The sequence below is a fragment of the Myxocyprinus asiaticus genome, chromosome 50 (assembly GCF_019703515.2).
Source record: "Myxocyprinus asiaticus isolate MX2 ecotype Aquarium Trade chromosome 50, UBuf_Myxa_2, whole genome shotgun sequence".
Taxonomy (NCBI): domain Eukaryota; kingdom Metazoa; phylum Chordata; class Actinopteri; order Cypriniformes; family Catostomidae; genus Myxocyprinus; species Myxocyprinus asiaticus.
Window position 1 is genome coordinate 13,739,726 of NC_059393.1, and position 22,004 is coordinate 13,761,729.

Here is a 22,004-nt window from a genome sequence, read left to right on the forward strand (position 1 = left end):
GTGTAATAGCTATAGTTAGCCTACACAAGTATAATTTCATTTAATTTCTTGTTGATTCTTGCGTATGTATTAGACCCGAGAGACAGACAGAATAATGATATTCAGGTTTTTATTTCAAATAGACATCAAGTCTTCGGTTTTAAGTCTCGAACATTTGCAAAAGCGACATATGCCTCTACATGTTAACAATAACTTGAAAAGGCATTTGTGCATACAAGCCACAAAATAACTTTGGAAAATGAACTTTAGAATAGAATACAGTAGAATAGAATAGAATTCCTTTTACTGACAGCAAAGTAAACTACACATTACATTCACAATCACACATTATTGTTTTCTCTCTCTCTCTCTCTCTCTCTCTCTCTCTCTCTCTCTCTCTCAGTTTCAATGCTCAGGGCAGGTAAAGCTCTAATTATCTTCAAAATCTTAATTTAAACGTCGAAAAATTGTACGCATTATTGCAAATCATGGTAGAAATGCGACGTTTACTAGTTTGTTTTATTTGCATCAAAATACTAGAAATAGGCATATATATAAAGTTTATATCCACACCTTTAAATCCAGACTTTTACTGCAATGCAACGTAAAGGACGGAGACGCGCGAGGACAACAGCAGCGCGTGCGCGATGACGTGACGGGTGACGACACGGCGCATCAAAGGCACGAGATCGCCGAGGCTGATAGAGCCCGAACCGAAGCGGCAGTAGGGACAAGTCGAGACGCACCGAACCCCGCAGACGCGCCTGTACACTCCGAGACTGCGCTAACCGAATTCCGCGAAAAAAGACAAAAAAGATGCTCCAGTTCGGCGGCAGGGCGCGCGGCGTTCCCGCGCTAGTCTCTCTGATTCTGGTGGCGTTGACGGCGGCATCATCTGATCTCTTTGACAACCAACTGGGCGATATCAATTACTGCAAAAAGCAATGCCAGATGACCATCAAAAACAAAAGTCCTGCCAAAGTAAGTGCAAAGTAGCCTACCAGACGCTTCTGCATTATATTGTAACGGCCTGTGGAGAAATATGCATTAAACTAAGGTTTTGCATTGACTTGAGTCGCAGCCATTTGCAGATCTAAATACAGGCTGTAAAGTCGTTTTGCTATTGGAAATCTAGAATCCAACGTGTTTGATTAAATCAAACGTTCATTTGTATGCAAACCAGTTCTGCGTCTGCCGTTTCGACACTGCGCAAAAGATGGGAGCATTATTGGGCTGCATCTCGAGCCAATTCTTAATCGATTCATGGATTTCTGTGTCCCAGTTCTTGGCACCGCATGGAAACAGTCCGTTACTTCATATCCACCAAGACCAGGCCGATAATTATGCTTTATGTCACATGAATTATAACGGTCAATATGTAGACACACAGATACTGCTCATTAATTTACTGTCTGGCGGCGAAGCCTCGCGCATCTGTCATCCAGATCTGTTTAAACGGAAACGAAGCGTTCTAAATTCTAAATGCGCAAAATGAATTCCATTTAGCGCAGTAATCTTCAAGCTGATCTCCATTGTTTGATGTTGGCCCATAGACGCTGGCAAATACGTGCCGAGCTAACACAGAACGTTCCCCTAACGTTAGTTTATGGTTTTCCTTTTCGGACATCTGCATCACCTTGCATGCACCTCGGCAGGGGTGCTGTGAGCATGTCGGCTTTTATCGTCATAAACACTAGTTCTTGGGGTAGTTATGTTTCGTCACGTACTGTATTCATTTTGCTAACGCATCACAATTGAAGGGCTTCTGCAGAGGACATAGAGCATACAGTGAAAGTGTAATAATGGCTTTAAATGTCACACAAATGCCTTGCAAAAAGACATTTGGTGTTGGTGAAATTCCACTAATAAATTACAGAATTAATTATAGAAGAACTATTGCTGATTTTGTCGTTTCAGCCATCTATCGGTGCTGTTTGCCTGCAATAAAGCATGACATTTCTTTTATGTTGTGTTTTTGATACTGTAAGATTAGTCCAGAATGTAACTTAAACATTACACATAATACATATGGTCACAAAAGGGTTAGGGGATCTCTGAAACTATTCAGGTTCTAACAAACACTCGTTCCTCTGTGCAAGTTAAGTTGCATAAAAGATCTTTTGATGACACCTCTAAATATTTTTAACCACAATTATCCTGGGGACAGAAACTGGTGAACATCGATTAATTAAAGTCCATTCTCAGAACTTGTATTGCATATAAAATGATTACTGTACAGAGTCTTTAAAGGATCCATTCTGAATGAAGCTTACTTTGTGTATAAAGTTACCTTTTTCTTACAGGACTCCATCATGAATGCCTGTCACCGTGGCTGCCGGCTCTACTCCATCTGCCAGTTTGTAAATGGAAATGCAGGCATCAATACCAGCAAGGAAGAATGTCAGGGAGGTAAGATCTCAGCATTGCTAGCTCAACATTTTACGGCCCCACCACAAAAATGATCCATTTTATTTTTAGCAACATATATGCATTTGAAAAATACATTTATATTTTTCCCTTAATGTTGTTTTCTTTACACAATAAAAGTAGATGTACTACAAATAATTTGTATGCTTTTTAATTAGCAATTTAGCTGGAAATGATACAACTGTAATGCACTCAAAATATGAACTTTCACTATTGTCAGTTTAACTCAATCCTCCCTTATTGAAATTACTCGGGGAACTTCAATTAACTGAGCTGATTCAACTAAAAATGTGTCTTGTCAGCTTAACTTAATCCATTTGCGTTTGGACAACATGAATATTTATTGTTTGGTTAACTGAAACTGGGCAGAGGATTTCTATTTCCCAGCATGCTTTGAATTAGACTTGACAGGGAGAGTAAATGTTAAAATAAGTGTTATTTTATATGTCTTTGTGCTGTTGTGTTGTAGTTTTGGAGGTTAACATCATTGTGAAGAGTGGGGCTTAAGCCTAGGTTGAGGACCAATATGTTTTGAGTATTCCACTTATTGTTTTAGCCACTGAGCAATTGCTGTGCTATCTATAGGTTAGTGACCCAAGTTGTACTCAGTAGTGCTTCCCACCAACATGTATTTAGCATGCTAACATTTCCTGTCACTAGCTAGCTTATCACTAAAATTGGATACAATACCCCCAGGGAAAATAATGTTATTATTGACATGGAGTTATTTTGTCATGTTCAATTTTGTTGGTTTTACTTGATTCAGTAAGGTTCCCTCTACTTGAAGTATTTAAATTGAAATTATATGATCATTTTAATTTAAGAAAACTCATTTCAAGCATGTGGAACCACTGTCCATGATTAAATCAGTTCAGCTAAATAGTCATTTTTTTGAGGGTGTATCTCATGGAATTCATTCACTGACTTTTGTTGGAAAATGATTGCATACAGTACATAACATTACTAATTTCTTCGATTCTTCCAAGACTATCACAATTAAAAGTTAGTGGGCCATCCTAATTTTTGAGCCCTTTAGATATTCATATACCACTATAGTTTCAGGCAGATAAAGCACTAAATCTGTTTTTAAAAATGTGTCTGGTTGAATATATGTTAAAAAATCTGGTATGTATTGTCAGAAATGGCATAGAACTGGGCTGATCCAGTTTATGAACCACAGTGTATTGAAATGTTGTGCTAGTAAAAATGTAAAGAAAGTCATATATTTGTAAGTGAATTGCTTTTCAAATGCATTCATTACATTTGAAAGAAAGTAATATGAACATTTGACACAAATAATGTTTTGGAATGAGGCACTGCATAGCCCAAGGCCATATATAGAGTGTGTAGACAGGCGAATAGCACTCATTTTTATCTAGAGATGTTATTGTGTGCTAGTGGCAAACAGCCGTTGAAGACGGTGGGAAGCTGCTAGGCAAGAGGGAAGCTCTTTTATTGAAAATCAATTCTGCACTTTCTGGTGCAGGAGGCTGGTGCTCAGATGTTTGTTGATATTGATGACTGCTTGACCATGGGGAGGATTAGATTGAGATGGCACTGCCAGGCAGGTAATCTCAGCATCAGATGGCACACCCACGGACCATCAACAGTCCGTTTGCTGACTGTCTGATGTACGGTAAACACAAAACTGGAAAGTACTTTATTGATCTGAAAAGCTCTAATCTGATTGGCTGACTTTACACAACTTCCGGGAGTAGGGGTACACTGGATTTTTTTTATCAGTCCTCCTGGAAAGTTGTTTACAAGGTACCGACTCAAGATACAACGAGTGCTCTTGAGAGTGATTTCCCAAAGTTCACTAGATTAGTGGTGCCAAATATTTGAAAGATATTCAGTTTATTTGAACCACTAACTAAACTAACTGCTGTAATTTGACTAAGTTAACAATTTCTAACAGCAGAAATGTAAATTCAGCTGTCTTTTTAAATTATATCAGTGAAATAATCTGAATTTACTATCTTTGGATAGGGAGAAATTCAACCTGTTCTCATAGAATTACGAAGCAAGTCCTGAAGAGCAAGTGAGTCGATGTGTTAGCTAAAAGCATCATAGAAGAACCACAGAAAGACATGGTTGCTTCAACAATTGCGTTTTCCTCTCACATGTTTAAGTGGGCAGTTTTTAGCTAAGCTACAGTGTCGATCAACATCTAAACACCTTTTGCCATTTCGTGAAGTTCCGACTACATGAGACTTCCTGACTGGTATCATTTATATGTGTGTGTGCAGCATGCCAGGAGGCCTATAGTAAACTTCTGGAGCAGGAGGCCTGCAGCACAGGGTGTGCCAGCCAACCCGCTGAACCGGAGATCAAAAGGAGGAAGGTATGACTCTTGGTACTTTGTTGCTGCCTTTTGGTGTTGTGGTATTTTGACATCTTTATCAAACATTTAAAGCTCTGATTCAAATGACTCTTGATTTGATCTGTAGCTTAAGGCCCTAACCAACCGCCCCAAACCCATCTCTGTGATGGATGCTGTGTCCAGCTGGTGCAATGACATCATCAGTTCCGCCCAGAGCTTCATTTCCTCCACCTGGACCTTCTACCTGCAGGCTGATGATGGGAAGGTAGTTGTGTTCCAGGTTAGTCCAACGGCATCTCTGGTTTTTCTGTACAAGATTGCACAATTGACTTTTGGTCTTGGTTTCAAGATCTGGTTCATTATGTGAAGGTTGCAGTCGCATCGCTGGAGTATTGGGATCCACATCAGACAAGTGGACTGATACCACTGAGGTGAAATTAAAAGAAACCTTATTTTGCATCAAATTGCAAGTTTAGTTTCATGGAGTTTCCTGCTGTTTTTAAACCAACTATAATTATAAAAATGACATTGGAAAAGGTTGTGTAAATTATGGTAGTTTAGATAAATGTTCATTGAGTTTTACACCTAAATAAATGAATAGCAATTTCGAAAAATTTTTAAATAACGTACACTCACATTAAAAAATCGTCAACTATTTGATCTTGCAGTGGCCACAAAGTTAAGGCCCCGGCACACTTCATACGAAGTCGAAGAACGAACTACTACAAAATGTGGCCAAAACGAATGTGTTTTTTAAGTTTGTTTCAGTGGTTCATTACAGCTCTTATACGGGGCAAACTTTCAGAAAAAGTTTATACTGGCTGCAAAACATCTTCTTACTGTCATTGGTCCATGTCATCGAAAGGTGTAACCTGGAGTTCCACCTACTTTGAGGCAGACAGCTTATTCCAGTTACACTGTTCAGTCAGTTAAGATCAGTCAACATCAACACACCGGCTAGCAGAGTTATTAGTGAGCTGGTGCAAATTTACCTACATCTGAATGATCATACGCATAGAGAAATTTGCCAAGAACATGTTAATTATTTTTTGTGTGTTTAATTAGTCTACAAAAAGAATAAAATCTACTCAAATACTCTTGAGTGCCTATTCACTCATTGTTTGATATGCTGCTTTACTTATGTGACGTCTGCAGCGAAAGCCATTCAAACATCTGCCCATAGTAAGGTGTGGCTTTTTTATCATTCTTTTGTCTGTATTCTACACATTAACACACTTTTGTACTCCCATATTTGCAGCAGTATCAGTGTCGTCAAAAATGACAACAACATAACGTAATCGCCGCATATTATGACCGCGTGTTGGTGCATCAGCGCCATGACTGCAAAAGGTAAACATGACAAATTACACATTATCTAGTGCATATACTGCATATTACTTTAAATCATCATCGAGTATTTAATACAGCTTCTTTCACTGATCTTGTGTGAATTCTACTCATAGAATGAGGCATAAAGTCATCGATAACATGTTAATGTCATATTAGTTGACGGTTTACATATTGTCTTGAGCGTCCTAATATTAAATGCTTCTCTAAACGCCTCTCACAGCAGTGTGGTCAGTGTCTGAATGCTCGCAAACAGTATGCTGTTGCTCAACTTCTTTTTTGCTCTGAGCAAAGATCAATGAAGCACTTCGCTGTGAGTACGGCGGGGCCTTTAAAATCACTTGACCAGCCAAATATTACTCACTTTATCTTGGTATCCCCTTTATTATTGGACACTTTCGGTTGATGAATAATCTAATCAACAGTGAATCATGGGCGACAAATATGCCTGCAAATAGGATATTTCTACAATGGCATCAGTAACCAAAAATGTTTGCCTTTACGTGATGCTGCATCTAAGCAAATAGGTGTCAGTATAAAATCCAAGGCCAGAACAGTGTATTGCCTAAGACTAGAATTTTAAGTCTGTGGCTCATTGGGGTTTGGAGATGTGGTTACAGAGTGTAGATTAAGCTAAAGCCAAGTGCATCCATGATTTTTCTGTTTAGTTGCAACCATGATGAATGCATTTTAACAGCCATCTTGCGGCTAGCCTAGCCTGTGTTTAGTGGTCAACTGGCAGACTTCCAACCACACAAACGATTGACTCAGGCCAGAAGAGTGGAAAAACCCAAGGTTAAGCTGTGGCATCAAGCTACCTAACATCTAAATCAAGCATATGGAATTAAAACTTTGTTGAAATAGCAAGACATCATTTGTGGGGAGGACTAATGATGGGCTTTTTGCTTCAGGCATTTAAACAGAAAAAAGAAAAGAGATTGTTTTTCAAGAAACCTGCTGTAGTGAGCATTTTGCAAAGATAATGCTATTTTCACAGTTATGTGAACCATTGCACAACAGAAATAGAAAGGCAAAAAGAACACGTAAAATAGAGCTCTAAAAACTTAAGAATTTGAGAGCTTCCTCCATAAATGTGATTTAGGTTATGATCTGTTTGATTTTCTTAAGGAAATGATCAATGAAGGGGTATCTGATGGGAATTCTTCCACTTCTGCAAAAAGAGCACTTCCACAAGTGACTTCCACAGAACTGCACAAATCTCATGTTGGAAAAAATCCACTCAAGAAACCAGCACAGTGAATCCGTCTCTAAGTAGAATCCGTAGTAACCAATGTTACAAATTCGGTATTATCCAGCATTTTCAGGCCTTTGATTGATGCTAAAGACTCAAGATTGATGCAAAGATCCTCTAGCACTTCATGACTGCTGTAGAATGTTTGGCATAGGCTACATTTAATTTCAGTTGAAGGTTTTTCACATAACATTGGGAACCAAATAGGAAAGAATTTCCCTACCAAACATTGGGGGACATGTTACAAACATTGGGGGACAGTCCAGTGTTTATTTTCTTGCTTTGATACAGTGCAGGTATTTTGGTGAGTCACTTACTGATTTCATTTCTATTCTGTATATTAATTTCAGAAAGGTTGCATTTGTCCACTATTGGAGACAATGTCCCTTCTAAACATTGTTGGGGCACATTACAAACATTGGGGGACAATCTAATGTTTATTTTCTTGCTTTGATAGAATGCAGATATTTGGATGAGTCAGTTATTGATTTCATTTACTGTATATTCTATATTAATTTATATATTAATTAATTCTATATATTAATCAGGACGGTTGCATTTGTCCACTATTAAAGACAATGCCCCTTCCAAACATTGGGAGACACGTTGCAAACATTTAGAGAAAGTCCAATGTTTGTTTTCTTGTGTGACGAGGAGGAGGGCAGGGCCGGGGCATGACTACGCACGCCCGGCCCCCAACTGGGCTAATCAGCCGTGGAGAGGGATAAGTGCAGTGGAACGCGGCAGTTCGGGAGAGAGACACACACATGGCAGCTGCATGGCTCTCCTCCTCGTCACACCTTGTTTTGATAGAATACAGATATTTGGGTGAATCTGTTACTGATTTCATTTATATTTTGTATATTAATTTCAGAACTGTTGCATTTGTCGACTGTTAGGGACAATGTCCCTTTTAAACATTGGGGGATAAGTTACAAACATTGGGCACAGTCCAATGTTTATTTTCTTGCTTTGATACAATGCATATACTGTATTTGGGTTAGTCAGTTATTGATTTTATTTATATACTGTATATTAATTTCAGAACTGTAGCATTTGTCCATTAATAGGGATATTTTCCCTTCCAAACATTGGGGGGCATGTTGCAAACATTGGGGGACTGTCCCCCTCCCCCAGCAAATCTACGCCTATGATCTGTAGCCCAGTTTCACATCAATAACAGGCCGACATTTGATATTGGTTAAGCTGTACTCTGGGCTTAATATTTGTCCATTCTGTCCAGTGTTTTGATAAGTCCCTTGGAGGTAATCAAGGAGAATCTGACTATTTCCTGCGAGCTGAGTAAACACAAATCCTTCACTGACTAGCCACTAATTGGGGGCGGGGGGGGGGTTGTTTACTATAAGTAAACAATCTCTGCCTCGTCTTCTTTGCAGTCTCACAAGCAGCATCGATCACATTTGGCGACATCAGTCTGTGGCCAGTCAACATTAACTTCCTCAAATGTTCACTTTCCCACCCCTTTGATTCTCATCCCTTGCAGACATCTGGATTCAATACTTGTGACAGCATCCCTTTCAATTAACGTGACTTTAAGACTTGAGCTTTTTGCAGGGCCAAATTGACCATTTTATTTTGCATTATATGCTATGCCATGCTATGACTTCATGTTTTCCCATGTCTGTCCCGTTAATCTTTGGAAAGATTGTACATACCAGTAAATTATACATTCACTATGTGCATATAATGAGCAATCACCAATGTACCCCTACTGCATCCAGTCATGTATTATTTGAATAGAGGAAAAACATGAAACTTGGGTTCATTGTAAAGGATGGTATATACTGTGACCAACCTTCTCCAACCTCTCTTAAATGGAAGTTCATATGAGCCTCCGTGGAGAGATTATCTCAGATGTCCGCTCAGCTGAGTCTGTTTTAGAAGAATTCAGAGTAAGAGAGCAAAATCCCTCTTTAATAAGATCTCAAGGGGGGAAATGTAGAAACACTTTTAAAAACATGTACTAATTTACACACATAAGGCACATAACGGAGAGGAGGAAAGAGACACATTCTGCCGTAGATTAATGAGGCAGATTTCAAATCCTGTCCTTTGAATCCTATTTGAAAGCTCTTAAGTCAAGTAGTCCCTTTATACTTGTCAGAGTTGGCTTCATGGCTTTGCGCTACCAGGCAGCGATGTAAATGAAGTAGGAAAGAGGGACTCGGTTGACATGGTGTTCCTGTGTGATTTTTTTTTTTTTTTTTTTTTTTACCTGAAAGGAGCTGACTATGCGTTTAAAGAATCATGATAGCGTCAAAACAAAACGTTTAGACACTGTTCTGATATTACATATCCTTCCCCTCTCTACATTTAGTCTTATGCCTATATGAAATTGGAGGTGGGAATGCTTGAGTTGAAATTTTAAACAAAGGTCAAAGCAATAGTAATCGTGGCACTTTGCTAAAGCAACCACCATTTATAAATATGTAATATATTGTATACTTTTAGTCAAAGTACCTTATTCATAAAATGCGATCAGATCACATTTCTGTGTAAATTGTCTGTAAATTGCTTCTTACATAAATTTATGTATGAATGGATACATAAATGGTTTATTAATATAAATGGAAATTTGTTGTGCTTGTGTTTAATGAATAAGGCCCACTGAATTTAAGTGAATACTTTTATATTGCATCGTCATTGTTAAAGAGTGGACAGTCACTCTCGACATATTGCTTGTCGTATTTTCTTTAAAATTCAGCCATTTTTTGCAGACCCCCTGGTAGACCTCCAGGGGTCTGCAGAACCCAGTTTGAGAAATGCTGCCTTAATTGTTCTGCAGGGTGTGTAACTTGATGATGCTGTCAGGTATTACTTAAGTCAGTGATTGCTCTTGGGAATCTGTTTTTGCTTCCTGTGAAACTGGCGTGAGCAGGAGCTGCTTAAGCACTTATTTTTACCTCTCACGTATTTTTATATGTGTCCTCCATGTCATTAAGTTTAACTGTGCTATTCATCATCTCGTTTGTTTGTGAGAATTGCAGCATTTTTGTCATTCTGCAAATACAATTTCTGCCAGACTTTGCCACTCTGTGCATGATGGCATTGAAAACTTCACCATAACAAAACGCTCAGCCATTCCATTCAGAAGCCTGTCTGCTGAGTAAATCCCATAAAACCGTTTCCTGCTCTTGACATTGTGTTTGTTGATTTTCCCCAGAGTGAGCCAGAGATTGAGTACTCCTTGCCTGAGTTACAAGCCCCACGCTCCAATGTGGCTGACAAGCCCTGGCCCCAAATCAACTCCCACACACAGCGGCCACATACGGGTAAGTTACCACCTTCACCCTAGATGGCTGTTGACAGCTCTTTCATTTTTCTTCTGAAAACTCATTTCGGTGGAGTGGTGGACCAGAGCTTGAGCTTTGACTTTCATTGGTGACACATCCGGCACAGCGTCCGGATCTGGAGGGTCATAAAATCAATGGCCTCATGCTGAAAGTGCTGCCTCTGCATCCTTGCAGGTGGGCGCTCGCACGGGGAGGGAAATGCGGAAAAACCTAGGGTGAAAGGAAAGCATGTCAGCCAACACTCCGAGGAACCAGCTGCTGAGCACGACTTTCTGGGGTGCATGTCAAGGTGAGACAGGCTGAGATTGGATGAATGCAGGTGTGTGGGGGTTTTTTTTATTAAATTTTTTTATTGGATGAATGTAGGTGTTTTGTTTTTTTTATTTTGTTTTTCGATGAATGCAGGTGTGTTTTGTTTGTTTGTTTATTTTTTTTATTGAATGAATGCAGAGGCCTGTACCGTGAAGGTCGCTGAACGAACTCAGGGTTTCAGGATTGGTTTCAGTTTGACAAATTCAAACCAATCCAATCAGGCTTAATTGGTACCATGATGCAGCTCATCAACTTTCTCTGTCAACTCATGCTTTGATTCTGACTTTAACATTAGATTACGTGCTCGTGCACATGAATGAGTGACGTTTGCAGCACACAACCAGTCAAATCAAATCAAATCACTTTATTGTCACACAGCCATATACACAAGTGCAATGGTGTGTGAAATTCTTGGGTGCAGTTCCGATCAACATAGCAGTCGTGACAGTGATGAGACATATACCAATTTACAATAACATCAAATTAACACAGCACAATTTAAATGTCTGTTATACACATAATTACACTCAACAATATACAAATAATAACATACACTGTACAGTATACAATATGCACTATATAGATACACATTATTCAATAAAAATTAAAAATAAAAATATATAAAAAAAGTATATATATATATATATATATATATATATATATAGAATGTACAGTATTGTACTGTATTGACATTCAGGCTGTCGGTTGATGGTCAGTTGTTAAGAGAGAACATAATATAATAATAATAATATAATTTATGACAGTCCGGTGTGAGATATAAGAGTAAGGGTATTAAAGTGCAGTGCTGATGTATTTTGATCGTGGGAGATCAAGAGTTCAGAAGTCTGATTGCTTGGGGGAAGAAGCTATCATGGAGTCGGCTGGTGCGGGTCCTGATGCTGCGATACCGCCTACCTGATGGTAGCAGTGAAAACAGCCCATGGCTCGGGTGGCTGGAGTCTCTGATGATCCTCCGAGCTTTTTTCACACACCGCCTTGTATATATTTCCTGGAGGGAGGGAAGCTCACCTCCGATGATGTGTCTGGCAGTTCACACCACCCTTTGCAGTGCTTTGCGGTTGTGGGCGGTGCTATTGCCGTACCAGGCGGAGATACAGCCAGTCAGGATGCTCTCTACAGTGCAGGTGTAGAACCGTGTGAGGATGTGGCGGTTCATTCCAAACTTCCTCAGCCGTCTCAGGAAGAAGAGGCGCTGATGAGCCTTCTTCACAATGACTTCAGTGTGGATGGACCATGTGAGTTCCTCAGTGATGTGGACACCCAGGAACTTGAAGCTGCTGACTCTCTCCACTGGTGCTCCATTGATGGTGATGGGACTGTGTTCTCTGTCTTTTCTTCTGAAGTCCACCACAAGCTCCTTTGTCTTACTGACGTTGAGGGAGAGGTTGTGCTCCTGACACCAGTGTGTCAGAGTGTGCACCTCCTCTCTGTAGGCTGTTTCATCATTGTCAGTGATCAGACCTACCACCGTCGTGTCATCAGCAAACTTAATGATGGCATTGGAGTTATGTGTTGCCACACAGTCATGTGTGTACAAGGAATACAAGAGTGGGCTGAGAACACAGCCCTGCGGGGCTCCAGTGTTGAGGGTTAGTGATGAGGAGATGTTGCTGCCTATTCTAACCACCTGGCGTCTGCTTGACAGGAAGTCCAGGATCCAGCTGCACAGCGAGCTGTTTAAGCCCAGAGCCCGGAGTTTCTCATCTAGCTTGGAGGGCACTATGGTGTTGAATGCTGAGCTGTAGTCTACAAACAGCATTCTCACATAAGTGTTCTTTTTTCCAGGTGGGAGAGAGCAGTGTGTATTGTAGATGCAATGGCATCATCAGTGGAGCGGTTGTTGCGGTAAGCAAACTGCAGCGGGTCAAGATTGAGTGGCAATACAGAGCAGATGTAATCTCTGATTAGTCTCTCAAAACATTTGCTGAGGATGGGGGTCAGAGCAACAGGACGCCAGTCATTTAAACAAGTTATTTTTGATTGTTTTGGTACAGGCACAATGGTGGATGTTTTAAAGCATGTGGGGACTACAGACAAAGAGAGGGAAAGGTTGAAAATGTCCGTAAAAACACCAGCCAGCTGGTTCGCGCACGCTCTGATGACACGGCCCGGAATGCCGTCTGGGCCCGCAGCTTTGCGGATATTCACCCGTCGGAAGGATCGGGTTACATCCGCTACAGAGACGGAGAGTGAACTAACCTCTGTAGCTTCAGCCGCGAGAGCTCTCTCCGCGAGGGCGATGTTATTTCCCTCGAAACGAGCATAAAAAGTATTTAGCTCATCCGGTAGAGAGGCAGCGGTGTTCATGGCGGAGTTTTTATTCCCTTTAAAGTCCGTGATGATGTTAATTCCCTGCCACATGCTTCTAGAGTTGGTGGTGTTAAACTGTCCTTCAGTCTTGCTCCTGTACTGCCGTTTTGCGGTTCTGATAGTTTTTCGGAGGGCACAACTGGCTTGTTTATGCTCCTCCGCATTCCCGGAATTAAAAGCGGAGGTCCGCACATTAAGTGCTGCGCGAACATCGCTATTGATCCATGGCTTCTGATTCGGATAGATCCGTATTGTCCTGGTCGGAATCACTTCCTCTACGCACGTTCTGATGAAACACATTACACTATCAGCGTAAAGCTCGATGTCGTCATCAGAGGCGGACCGGAACATCTCCCAGTCCGTGTGATCAAAACAGTCCTGTAGCGTAGAGTCTGATTGGTCCGACCAGCACTGGATCGTTCTGAGGGTGGGTGCTTCCTGTTTCAATTTCTGCCTGTAAGCGGGCAGAAGCAGAATGGAAGAGTGGTCCGATTTGCCAAATGGTGGGAGGGGGAGGGATTTGTAGCCAATGGTCCAAAACCCGGTCCCCTCGTGTGTTGAAACTAATGTGCTGGTGATATTTTGGTGCGACTGATTTTAAACTGGCTTTATTAAAGTCCCTGGTCACAATGAACGCGGCCTCAGGGTGCGCGGTTTCCTGCTCACTTATACTCCCATACAGTTCCTTGAGTGCCTGGTCTGTGTCGGCTTGTGGGGGGATGTACACAGCAGTGATAATGACCGCTGTGAATTCCCTCGGTAGCCAGAATGGTCGACACAGAAGCATAAGAAATTCCAGATCAGGAGAACAGAAAGACTTGATAGAATGTACGTTCCTCTGATCACACCAGGATTTGTTGATCATAAAACATACACCACCTCCTCTAGTTTTACCTGAGAGGTCTTTCGCTCTGTCCGCTCGGTGCACGGAGAACCCCGCGGGTTCAATGGCTGAGTCTGGAATCTCCGCAGACATCCAAGTTTCTGTTAGGCAGATAATGCAGCAGTCCCTCGTCTCTCGTTGGAAAGAGATCTGCGCTTTCAGCTTGCAGAGCTTGTTATCCAGAGACTGAACATTTGCCAGTAGAATAGTGGGTAGCGGGGGTCGATTTGCACGGCGTCTTACTCTGATGAGAACGCCGGCTCTGACTCGCGTTTCCGCGGCCGTGCTGCCCAGACAAAGGGCTCCGCTTGCGTGTTTGTAAACAGCGGGTCGGCATTGAGGAATGTGAAGTCTGGTTTTCGGTGTGAGATCGCTGAACCAATGTCCAAAAGTGTTTGTCTGTCGTAGACAATAAGGCAGACAACATCCAAGACAAAAAAACATAAGAATTGTGAACAAAACAGACAAAACATTGCTATGTTGTGTCGGAGCTCGCAACGCAGCAGCCATACTCGGCGCCATCTTGAGTCCACCAAGTGAGTGTGAGAGAACGTGATTCACTTCTCGCGAGAGACTCAGCGGGATTTACCTCTCTGCTGAAAGCTGATGATTATGAATTTAAATTCATTTAAACTGTGCAAAAGAAATAAAATGCATTTACACTGCTCAAGAGTTCAGCATGAAATCATGAATACTTAAAACACATGATTTACACAGTACAAGGTATAACTGTAAAATTATGAAACAATTAAAGACATTTACACAACAAGAAGAAACAGCGGCTGCTACGAGAACTCAAGAGGATTGCTGCAAACAAATTCTTAATGTGATAAAAAAATATATATAAAACAGCAGGTATATCAATGTGTAAGTGAATTCATCTAGGGCTAGGCCCACAACAAGAACACACAGGCTTATTAATTTTAAAAGCTTAAATTTATTTTAAATATAAAAGCTTTTATATTTCTTTGAATTGAAAATATTTTCATCATTCAAAACTATTACAAATAAATATAGGCACTTCTAAAAACACTTCTTGATATACCAACTGGTAGATTTTGAAAAGGAAAATAAACTTAGGGAGAATATTCATCTTTATAGTCTCTATTCGTTTTGTAATCAATATTGATTACAAAACGAATAGAGACTATAAAGATGAATATTCTCCCTAAGTTTATTTTCCTTTTCAAAATCTACCAGTTGGTATATCAAGAAGTGTTTTTAGACAATGGAATAAACTACTTTGTAAATATATACTGTATGGGATAATAGGAAACCTACAATTAGTCTTAAAATGCTTAAGTTGCCAAAAAGTCTTGGTGGATTAGAATTCCCAAATGTTATAAATTATTATAAAGCTGCCCAAATTCAGCCTATATTGATTTGGATGGATACCTTTTCAAACCTAGCAAAAAAGTATGAGCTTCCAAATTCACATTTATTTAATTATTTACAGGTAAGAATATATTTATTAACAGAAGTTAAAGTAAATGAAATAAAAAAGGAAATGCATCCATTAATAAATTATATAACTGATACATACAATACAACTAATCCAATAAAATGTTAGGAATTTTAAAGAGTGCACTTGAAAGAGAGATACAGGACATTCTGAATAAAATTATATGTAGGTGGGAGGATGAATTAAAAATAAAAATTAATCAACAAGACTGGGAAGAAATATCATATAATACATGCCATACTACTCAATCCAGTGTTTTTATGGAATATGCTTGGAAGATACAAATGAGATTTTTTTTACTACACCTGTTATTCAAAGTAAATAATTGTGGAGAAAAAATGCTCATTACAGTCAAATTCTATATGAGTGCTCTAAATTGACAACTTATTGGAATGAAGTGATTAGACAGGTTAGTTTAATATTTAACTGCACAATAGAAATACATCCAGAAAACCTTATTTTTGGGTAAAATGCCAATGTCCTTAAGGAATAAAACTGAACAAAATATATTTAGGGTAATCAGAATAGCAGCTTTGAAACAGATTTTAAAAAATTGGCTTAAACCAGAACCCCCACAATTTCAAAGATGGAGAGAATAATAAAATTAGTCTGGAATAATAAAAGTCTGGAATGTGAACATAAATGGGATTTGCTTAAAAATATTATAAATTAATTTCGATAGATTGTTTCCTTCAGATTTTTGATTTTTGAATAAAATTAGTTAAAATACGAGGTATGATGTCCTATCTCGTTTAATATATATATATAAAAAGGAGGTGATGCCTTAACTTTCCACTTTATTTGAAATAAAATATAACATGTAAATGATTGAATTACACATGTTATTTAGCAAATATGTTGTGAATGGTTATTTGATATGGTTATACAAAATAACATTGTGTTTGTTTGTTTTGTTTTTTTTTGGTTTTTTTTTGTACATTGTATAATTTGTACATTGTCTTTAGTAAAAAAATAAAAAGCATAAAAAAGGCTACTATTGATTCATTAAAAAGTGAGCACTTGGAATACTGTATGCAAAAAAATTGGTATGCAATTATGTAAGATAAGATGTATTTGTTCTTTTTATAAAAGACGTATTTTATGTACTGCTTATATTGCGTATTGCTTATATTATTATAACTTCAAGTAAAATACTGTATGTTCATCTCAAGTCCATGAGAGAAAGAAGGGGTTTGGGTTTGGGTGGCATTCACCCCTTTCCATAGCAATCTTGAGCTTTTAATATTTTAAAAATGATTATTTTTTGCAGGTATCATATTAATCCATCTTACTGGCTGTTTTATAGATTGCCTAATATAGTATATTTATATTTTCAAAGATATTTTTAGCTATGGCTAAAGAGGGTACATGAAAGGCAGTTAAATTTTAAATAAAATACAGCACTGTATCTGCTGAAAATCTACATTTAGATTCTCAAATAAATAATTTATCATGAAGAGTCAATTTTGTGGATTTCTAAGATTTCATTTGTAAAGTGTGCTTTAAGAGACAGGGGGAAGTGACTTGATTTTACTCACAGCTGATTGGTTCAGCATCAGTTAGTGATCTGTAATGCAGAACGAAAGCTGCTACGGAGCAGGTTAGCCGTGTAGCGCAAGTCACTATGGAGATGAACACTGCTTAAAGCCGACCAACTTTCATGGTACCTAAAACCTGGGGTTGAGGCAAACTAATCTAAAACTTACCTGGCTAGCCACCGAAACCGGCTTTATGGTACACACCACGTTTGTTTGTTTATTTTTAATTGAATGAATTCAGGTGTTGTTTGTTTTAGATTTTTATTGGAGGAATTCAGGTGTTGTTTGTTTTGTTTTTTTATTGGAGGAATTCAGGTGTTGTTTGTTTTGTTTTTTATTGGAGGAATTCGGGTATTTTTTTTGGTTTGATGAATGCAAGGGTTTTTTTTTTACACGTGTTAGTTTTATCTTATTGAATGAATGCAGGTGTTTTTTGTTTTTGGTTTGTTTGTTTCATTTTTTTAATCTGCTATATTAAAACGTTCAAATAGTAAATTGCTGAAAATTCCTGTTAATCTACAATGGCATCGCTAATCAAAAACTTGCATGATGCTGACACAGATAGGTGTCAGTACAAAGACCACTGTCATAACGTGGAAAAAATTACTTAGTACATCCTTCAATCTAACTTAATCTGTGCTTTTTAAATGGATTATAAAGACTCAAAATGTCTTAATGGATTTACACATTTATGTAAAACTTCAATCTATATCTCTCCCTAGGCGCTCAGGACTGCCACGTTGGATTTTAGCAGCGTGTCTTTTCCTGTCTATCATGGTCATGTTGTGGCTGAGCTGTGCCAGTCTTGTCACAGCACCCGAGCAGCACGTCAAGACTCAGGTACGTAATCATTTATCAGACACACACCAGCAAGTGTGATACAACCAGACAACATGTCAGTAAGAGGAAAAACTAATTTAAAGTCTTTCAGCCTACACAACAGTTTGCTTATTTAAGCTTTTAAGCAATTGACTTATAAAATATATATATATATATATATATATATAAATGCAATATGTTAAATGTTTACAATGGATGTTGTTTTTACAGCTAAGCATCAGTGGAGATAAAGACTTCTTGGATGACACCCAGAAGGTCAACCCCTACCATTTGATGCCAGTGATCGCTATGACGATCGGGCAATCTGAGGAGAGCAAGGAGGCAGGGCCACTCCCGGTCAAAGTTGACCTCAGTAAAACATCACTTTAAAAGCACTGAGGAGGTCGATACTTTTTATGAATAAGGTTAAACTCATCTCCAGAGCTATTACTCTCAAATTTAAGGGGAAGTCGCATCATTTTTCTAAATAAAAAAATACATGACGTAATTTATTATTATTGGTTACGAAGTACGTCCTGTCTCAATCCTAGTCTCCACACTGAATCCGCAAACCTCATGAAATCGTAGTTTAGGTGCTTGTTCATATAATGTACTAACTTAAGCATTTCAGCTATAATCTATACATTGAAAACACTAACGTTTGAGCTCATTAAACAATTTAGCAGCAAGAGTCTTATTGCTATTTTGATTCATTCTAATCGATTTCTTCAAATACGCACTGTATAAACACATTGGGCTCTGACTGTAGATAAAGCCACTTACAGTATATAAACCTCGAAAAAAAGAGTAGGATTATTTGTCAAGGTTTGGGAGCTTTGTCCAGCGTTTAAATTAATACACATACTGCGATGGAATTAAAGGTGAATAAGTGCCCCTCCCCGTTATTAATTAGTGTCACACAAATGCTGAAAAATGTGCTTTGAAGGTGATGTGTTGGAGAGAGTTCAACTTTGTTGCGCACTTCAATTCTCGCTTTGATCTTTGATGGCCTGAAAGGAGCAATGGAAATATCAAAGGCAAACAATCAGCAGCAGATCTTGTTTTGTAACAGATGCTTGAGACGGCATTTACAAAATATTCACATGAGGTGTAAATACGTCCTTTGAATTGATGTCATCAACCTGACAATGACTCTTAATTACTTTTAAAAACGGTGAATGCTTGCAGTTTAAATGGTTAAATTAACATTTTTGAATGTTTTATACGCAGACAAGAATAGATGGAGATTTTAATATGCATAATTATGCATTTAAATGAAGCCTAACCACACTTCCTATATCTAAGTCAAGGAAGCATGGTGTGTATTCATTTATATATTTATTAATTTCTCTATTCATTAAAAGCTTAGAGTAACACATCACATAGTGACTGTAGTGTTTCATCTCTCATTTAGTTAGCTCATCGATTTTAATGCTTGACTGTAAAATGTATGCCCATTATAAAGAGAAAAAAACTTTGTTGTAAATGGTTGTTATTCCAATGCCTGAACCCTTGTTCATATTCTCCATCTATGCCCACTTACAGACATTGTTCCATTCTGTTGGGAAAACCGACCACAAAAGGTAATCCAAAGGTAGTTGGGGTGGAGTTAGGGGCGGGTTCTGGATAAAGGTGGTTGCACTCTGCCTAGCGCCAGACTTTGACAAATATATCTAGTGTAACCAGACTGTAGAACTGAGGTGCTTTCATAGCATTATTTGTCTTGTGCAGCTATTTTACCTTATTTAAGCCCATCCACAGTGCATGCTATTACACTAAGAGATATTGAATAAATCGCCCCATCTCTTTTTGGATGCAAACTGCTGTACGCTCATGATCTTTGTGTTTTTGCTTAATTTTAAGTAGGCATTGTAATTATGACAATAGATTATTAAGAGAAGGTGAGGTATACCTTAAGCCATTTATATATCGACTGGTTCTAAGCAACATCATTACTGTATTAAATACAATGAATGAAGTCATTGATATCTTTCTTTTTTTTTCTTTTTTTTTTTTTTAACAGTTTGCCATAAAGTAATCCATAATATTGGATGAATAAAGTGTTTTCATGTTGTAAATAATCTGGTGTTGATTCAATTACTGTTCAAGCATACGGAAGAACTTTTGTTATACAATTAAAGGGATAGTTCACCCAAAAATGGTCATTCTCTCATCATTTTCTCACCTTTATTCCATCTCATAAACAACTTTCTTCCACGAAACACAAAGATATTTTGATGGAGATATGAGATGTTTTCGTTCATACAATACAATTCAATGAGGTCCAACACTTTCAAGTTCCAAAAAAGCATAAAGGTGTTGGACCCTGTTTACTTTCTTTGTATGAAAAAAAACCCACCTTATATCTCCATCAAAGTATCTTCATTTGTGTTTTGCGCAAGAAAGTCAAACGAGTCCTGAGATGGCATAAGGGTAATTAAATGATGAGAGAAATATCATTTTTAGGTGAACTATTCTTTTAAAGTGAATATATCCACCTTTTTCCAGAACGCAGAAGTGTTCCATGATTCGCCTGTTTTCAATTTCCAGTCTCAAGTGTTTTCACTCGAATTGGCGTATATTCTTAGCGGGTAATGTGTTGTTTAAAGTATTACATTTGTAAAAAAAACATGGCTTAAAAAATATGTGCCGAGACTTTAGTTACATTTTGTTATTGACAGTACCTAACCTGAATGGGTAGATGACATGAAGCGATGGTACAAGGTTAGTTATGTTAATCCCTGCTGGGAAATCCATTTTAATTGGTCCAATTAATCCATTAGCTGGTCCAAGATGGGAGACCAGCTACCATGTTCCAAAACACAGCTACCAGCTTAAAGGGATAGTTTACTCAAAAATGAAAATTCTCATCATTTTCTCACCCTCATGCCATCCCAGATGTGTATGACTTTCATCTGCTAAACACAAAGATTTTTAGTAGAAATATTCAGTTCTGTAGGTCCATACAATGAAAATAAATGGTGATCAGACATTTGAAGCTCCAAAATCCACATAAGGGCAACATAAAAGTACTCCAGACAACTCTGGTGGTTAAATCCATATCTTCTGAAGCGATATGATAGGTGTGTGTGAGAAACAGATCAATATTTAAGTAATTTTTTACTATGAATTCTCCCTGCTCAATCAATCTCCACTTTTTCCTTAACTTTCACATGCTCCCTCTGTTTTTGGTGATTCACATTCTTCATGTATATTGCCCCCAATGGGCAGGGAGGAGAATTATGAAAAAAATGACTTCAATATCGATCTGTTTCTCACCCACACCTATCATATTGTGTCTGAACACATGGATTTAACCACTGGAGTCTTATGGATTACTTTTATGTTGTCTTTATGTGGATTTTGGAGCTTCAAATTTATGGCACCCATTCACTTCCATTGTGAGGACCTACAGAGCTGAGATATTCTTCTAAAAATCTTAATTTGTGTTCTGCAGAAGAAAGTCAGTCATACACATCTAGGATGCCAGGAGGGTGAGTAAATCATGAGAGACTTTTCATTTTTGGGTGAACTCTCCCTTTAAGGATTTTCCTGCAGTGTCATTAACTACTTATAGTTGTTATGACAGCCAACAACTGAACAAGTTGAGCCAAAAATTCATTTTTACTCCAAATAACACTTAATTAGTTGTTCTCAACCTGAATTCCTCCTTTTGGTAGTTTTCAAATTGCTTCGCGAGACCAGAAACAGAACATAGGCAATTAGAATCATCTTGGCGCCGCCCAGTGGTTGCTCAGGAAAACTGTGGATGGATTTGGGATTGATTTACCCTATTTACTGTGATCTGATCCTGAACATTCAACTCTTCTGACAACTGTTGCTATTGCACTGTAATGGACAAGGATCACAACAGGCATTAAAATGGTAAATTTCATTTTGATTTAAACATTAGAAATCATTTAAACAAAGTACACATATACAGGGTTCCTACGGCCATGAAAAAGTCATGGAGAGTTCAATAGAGATGTGCAGAGTATCGCTTGCAAGTCATAGTGC

The 22,004-nt window shown here is 38.5% G+C and overlaps 1 protein-coding gene across 1 annotated transcript; it reads left to right on the top strand.

Annotated features, from left to right (window-relative positions):
* Positions 1-637: 637 nt before the first annotated feature.
* Positions 638-20,108, top strand: LOC127439308 (transmembrane protein 59-like). The gene is made up of 8 exons (XM_051695566.1): positions 638-960; positions 2,283-2,388; positions 4,656-4,750; positions 4,857-5,009; positions 10,513-10,621; positions 10,817-10,931; positions 17,891-18,008; positions 18,219-20,108. The coding sequence occupies exons 1-8, from the start codon at positions 796-798 to the stop codon at positions 18,375-18,377; spliced, it is 1,020 nt and encodes a 339-aa protein (XP_051551526.1). The 5' UTR covers positions 638-795; the 3' UTR covers positions 18,378-20,108.
* The last annotated feature ends 1,896 nt before the right edge of the window (positions 20,109-22,004 follow it).

What these genes read in the sequence shown, in the direction of transcription:
- LOC127439308 (XM_051695566.1), top strand. Translation starts at nt 796, where the DNA reads ATGCTCCAGTTCGGCGGCAGGGCGCGCGGCGTTCCCGCGCTAGTCTCT. An exon ending in CAAGGAAGAATGTCAGGGAG is followed by an intron (nt 2,389 to 4,655) that starts GTAAGATCTCAG and finishes GTGTGTGTGCAG; the next exon opens with CATGCCAGGAGGCCTATAGT. An exon ending in TTTCTGGGGTGCATGTCAAG is followed by an intron (nt 10,932 to 17,890) that starts GTGAGACAGGCT and finishes ATCTCTCCCTAG; the next exon opens with GCGCTCAGGACTGCCACGTT.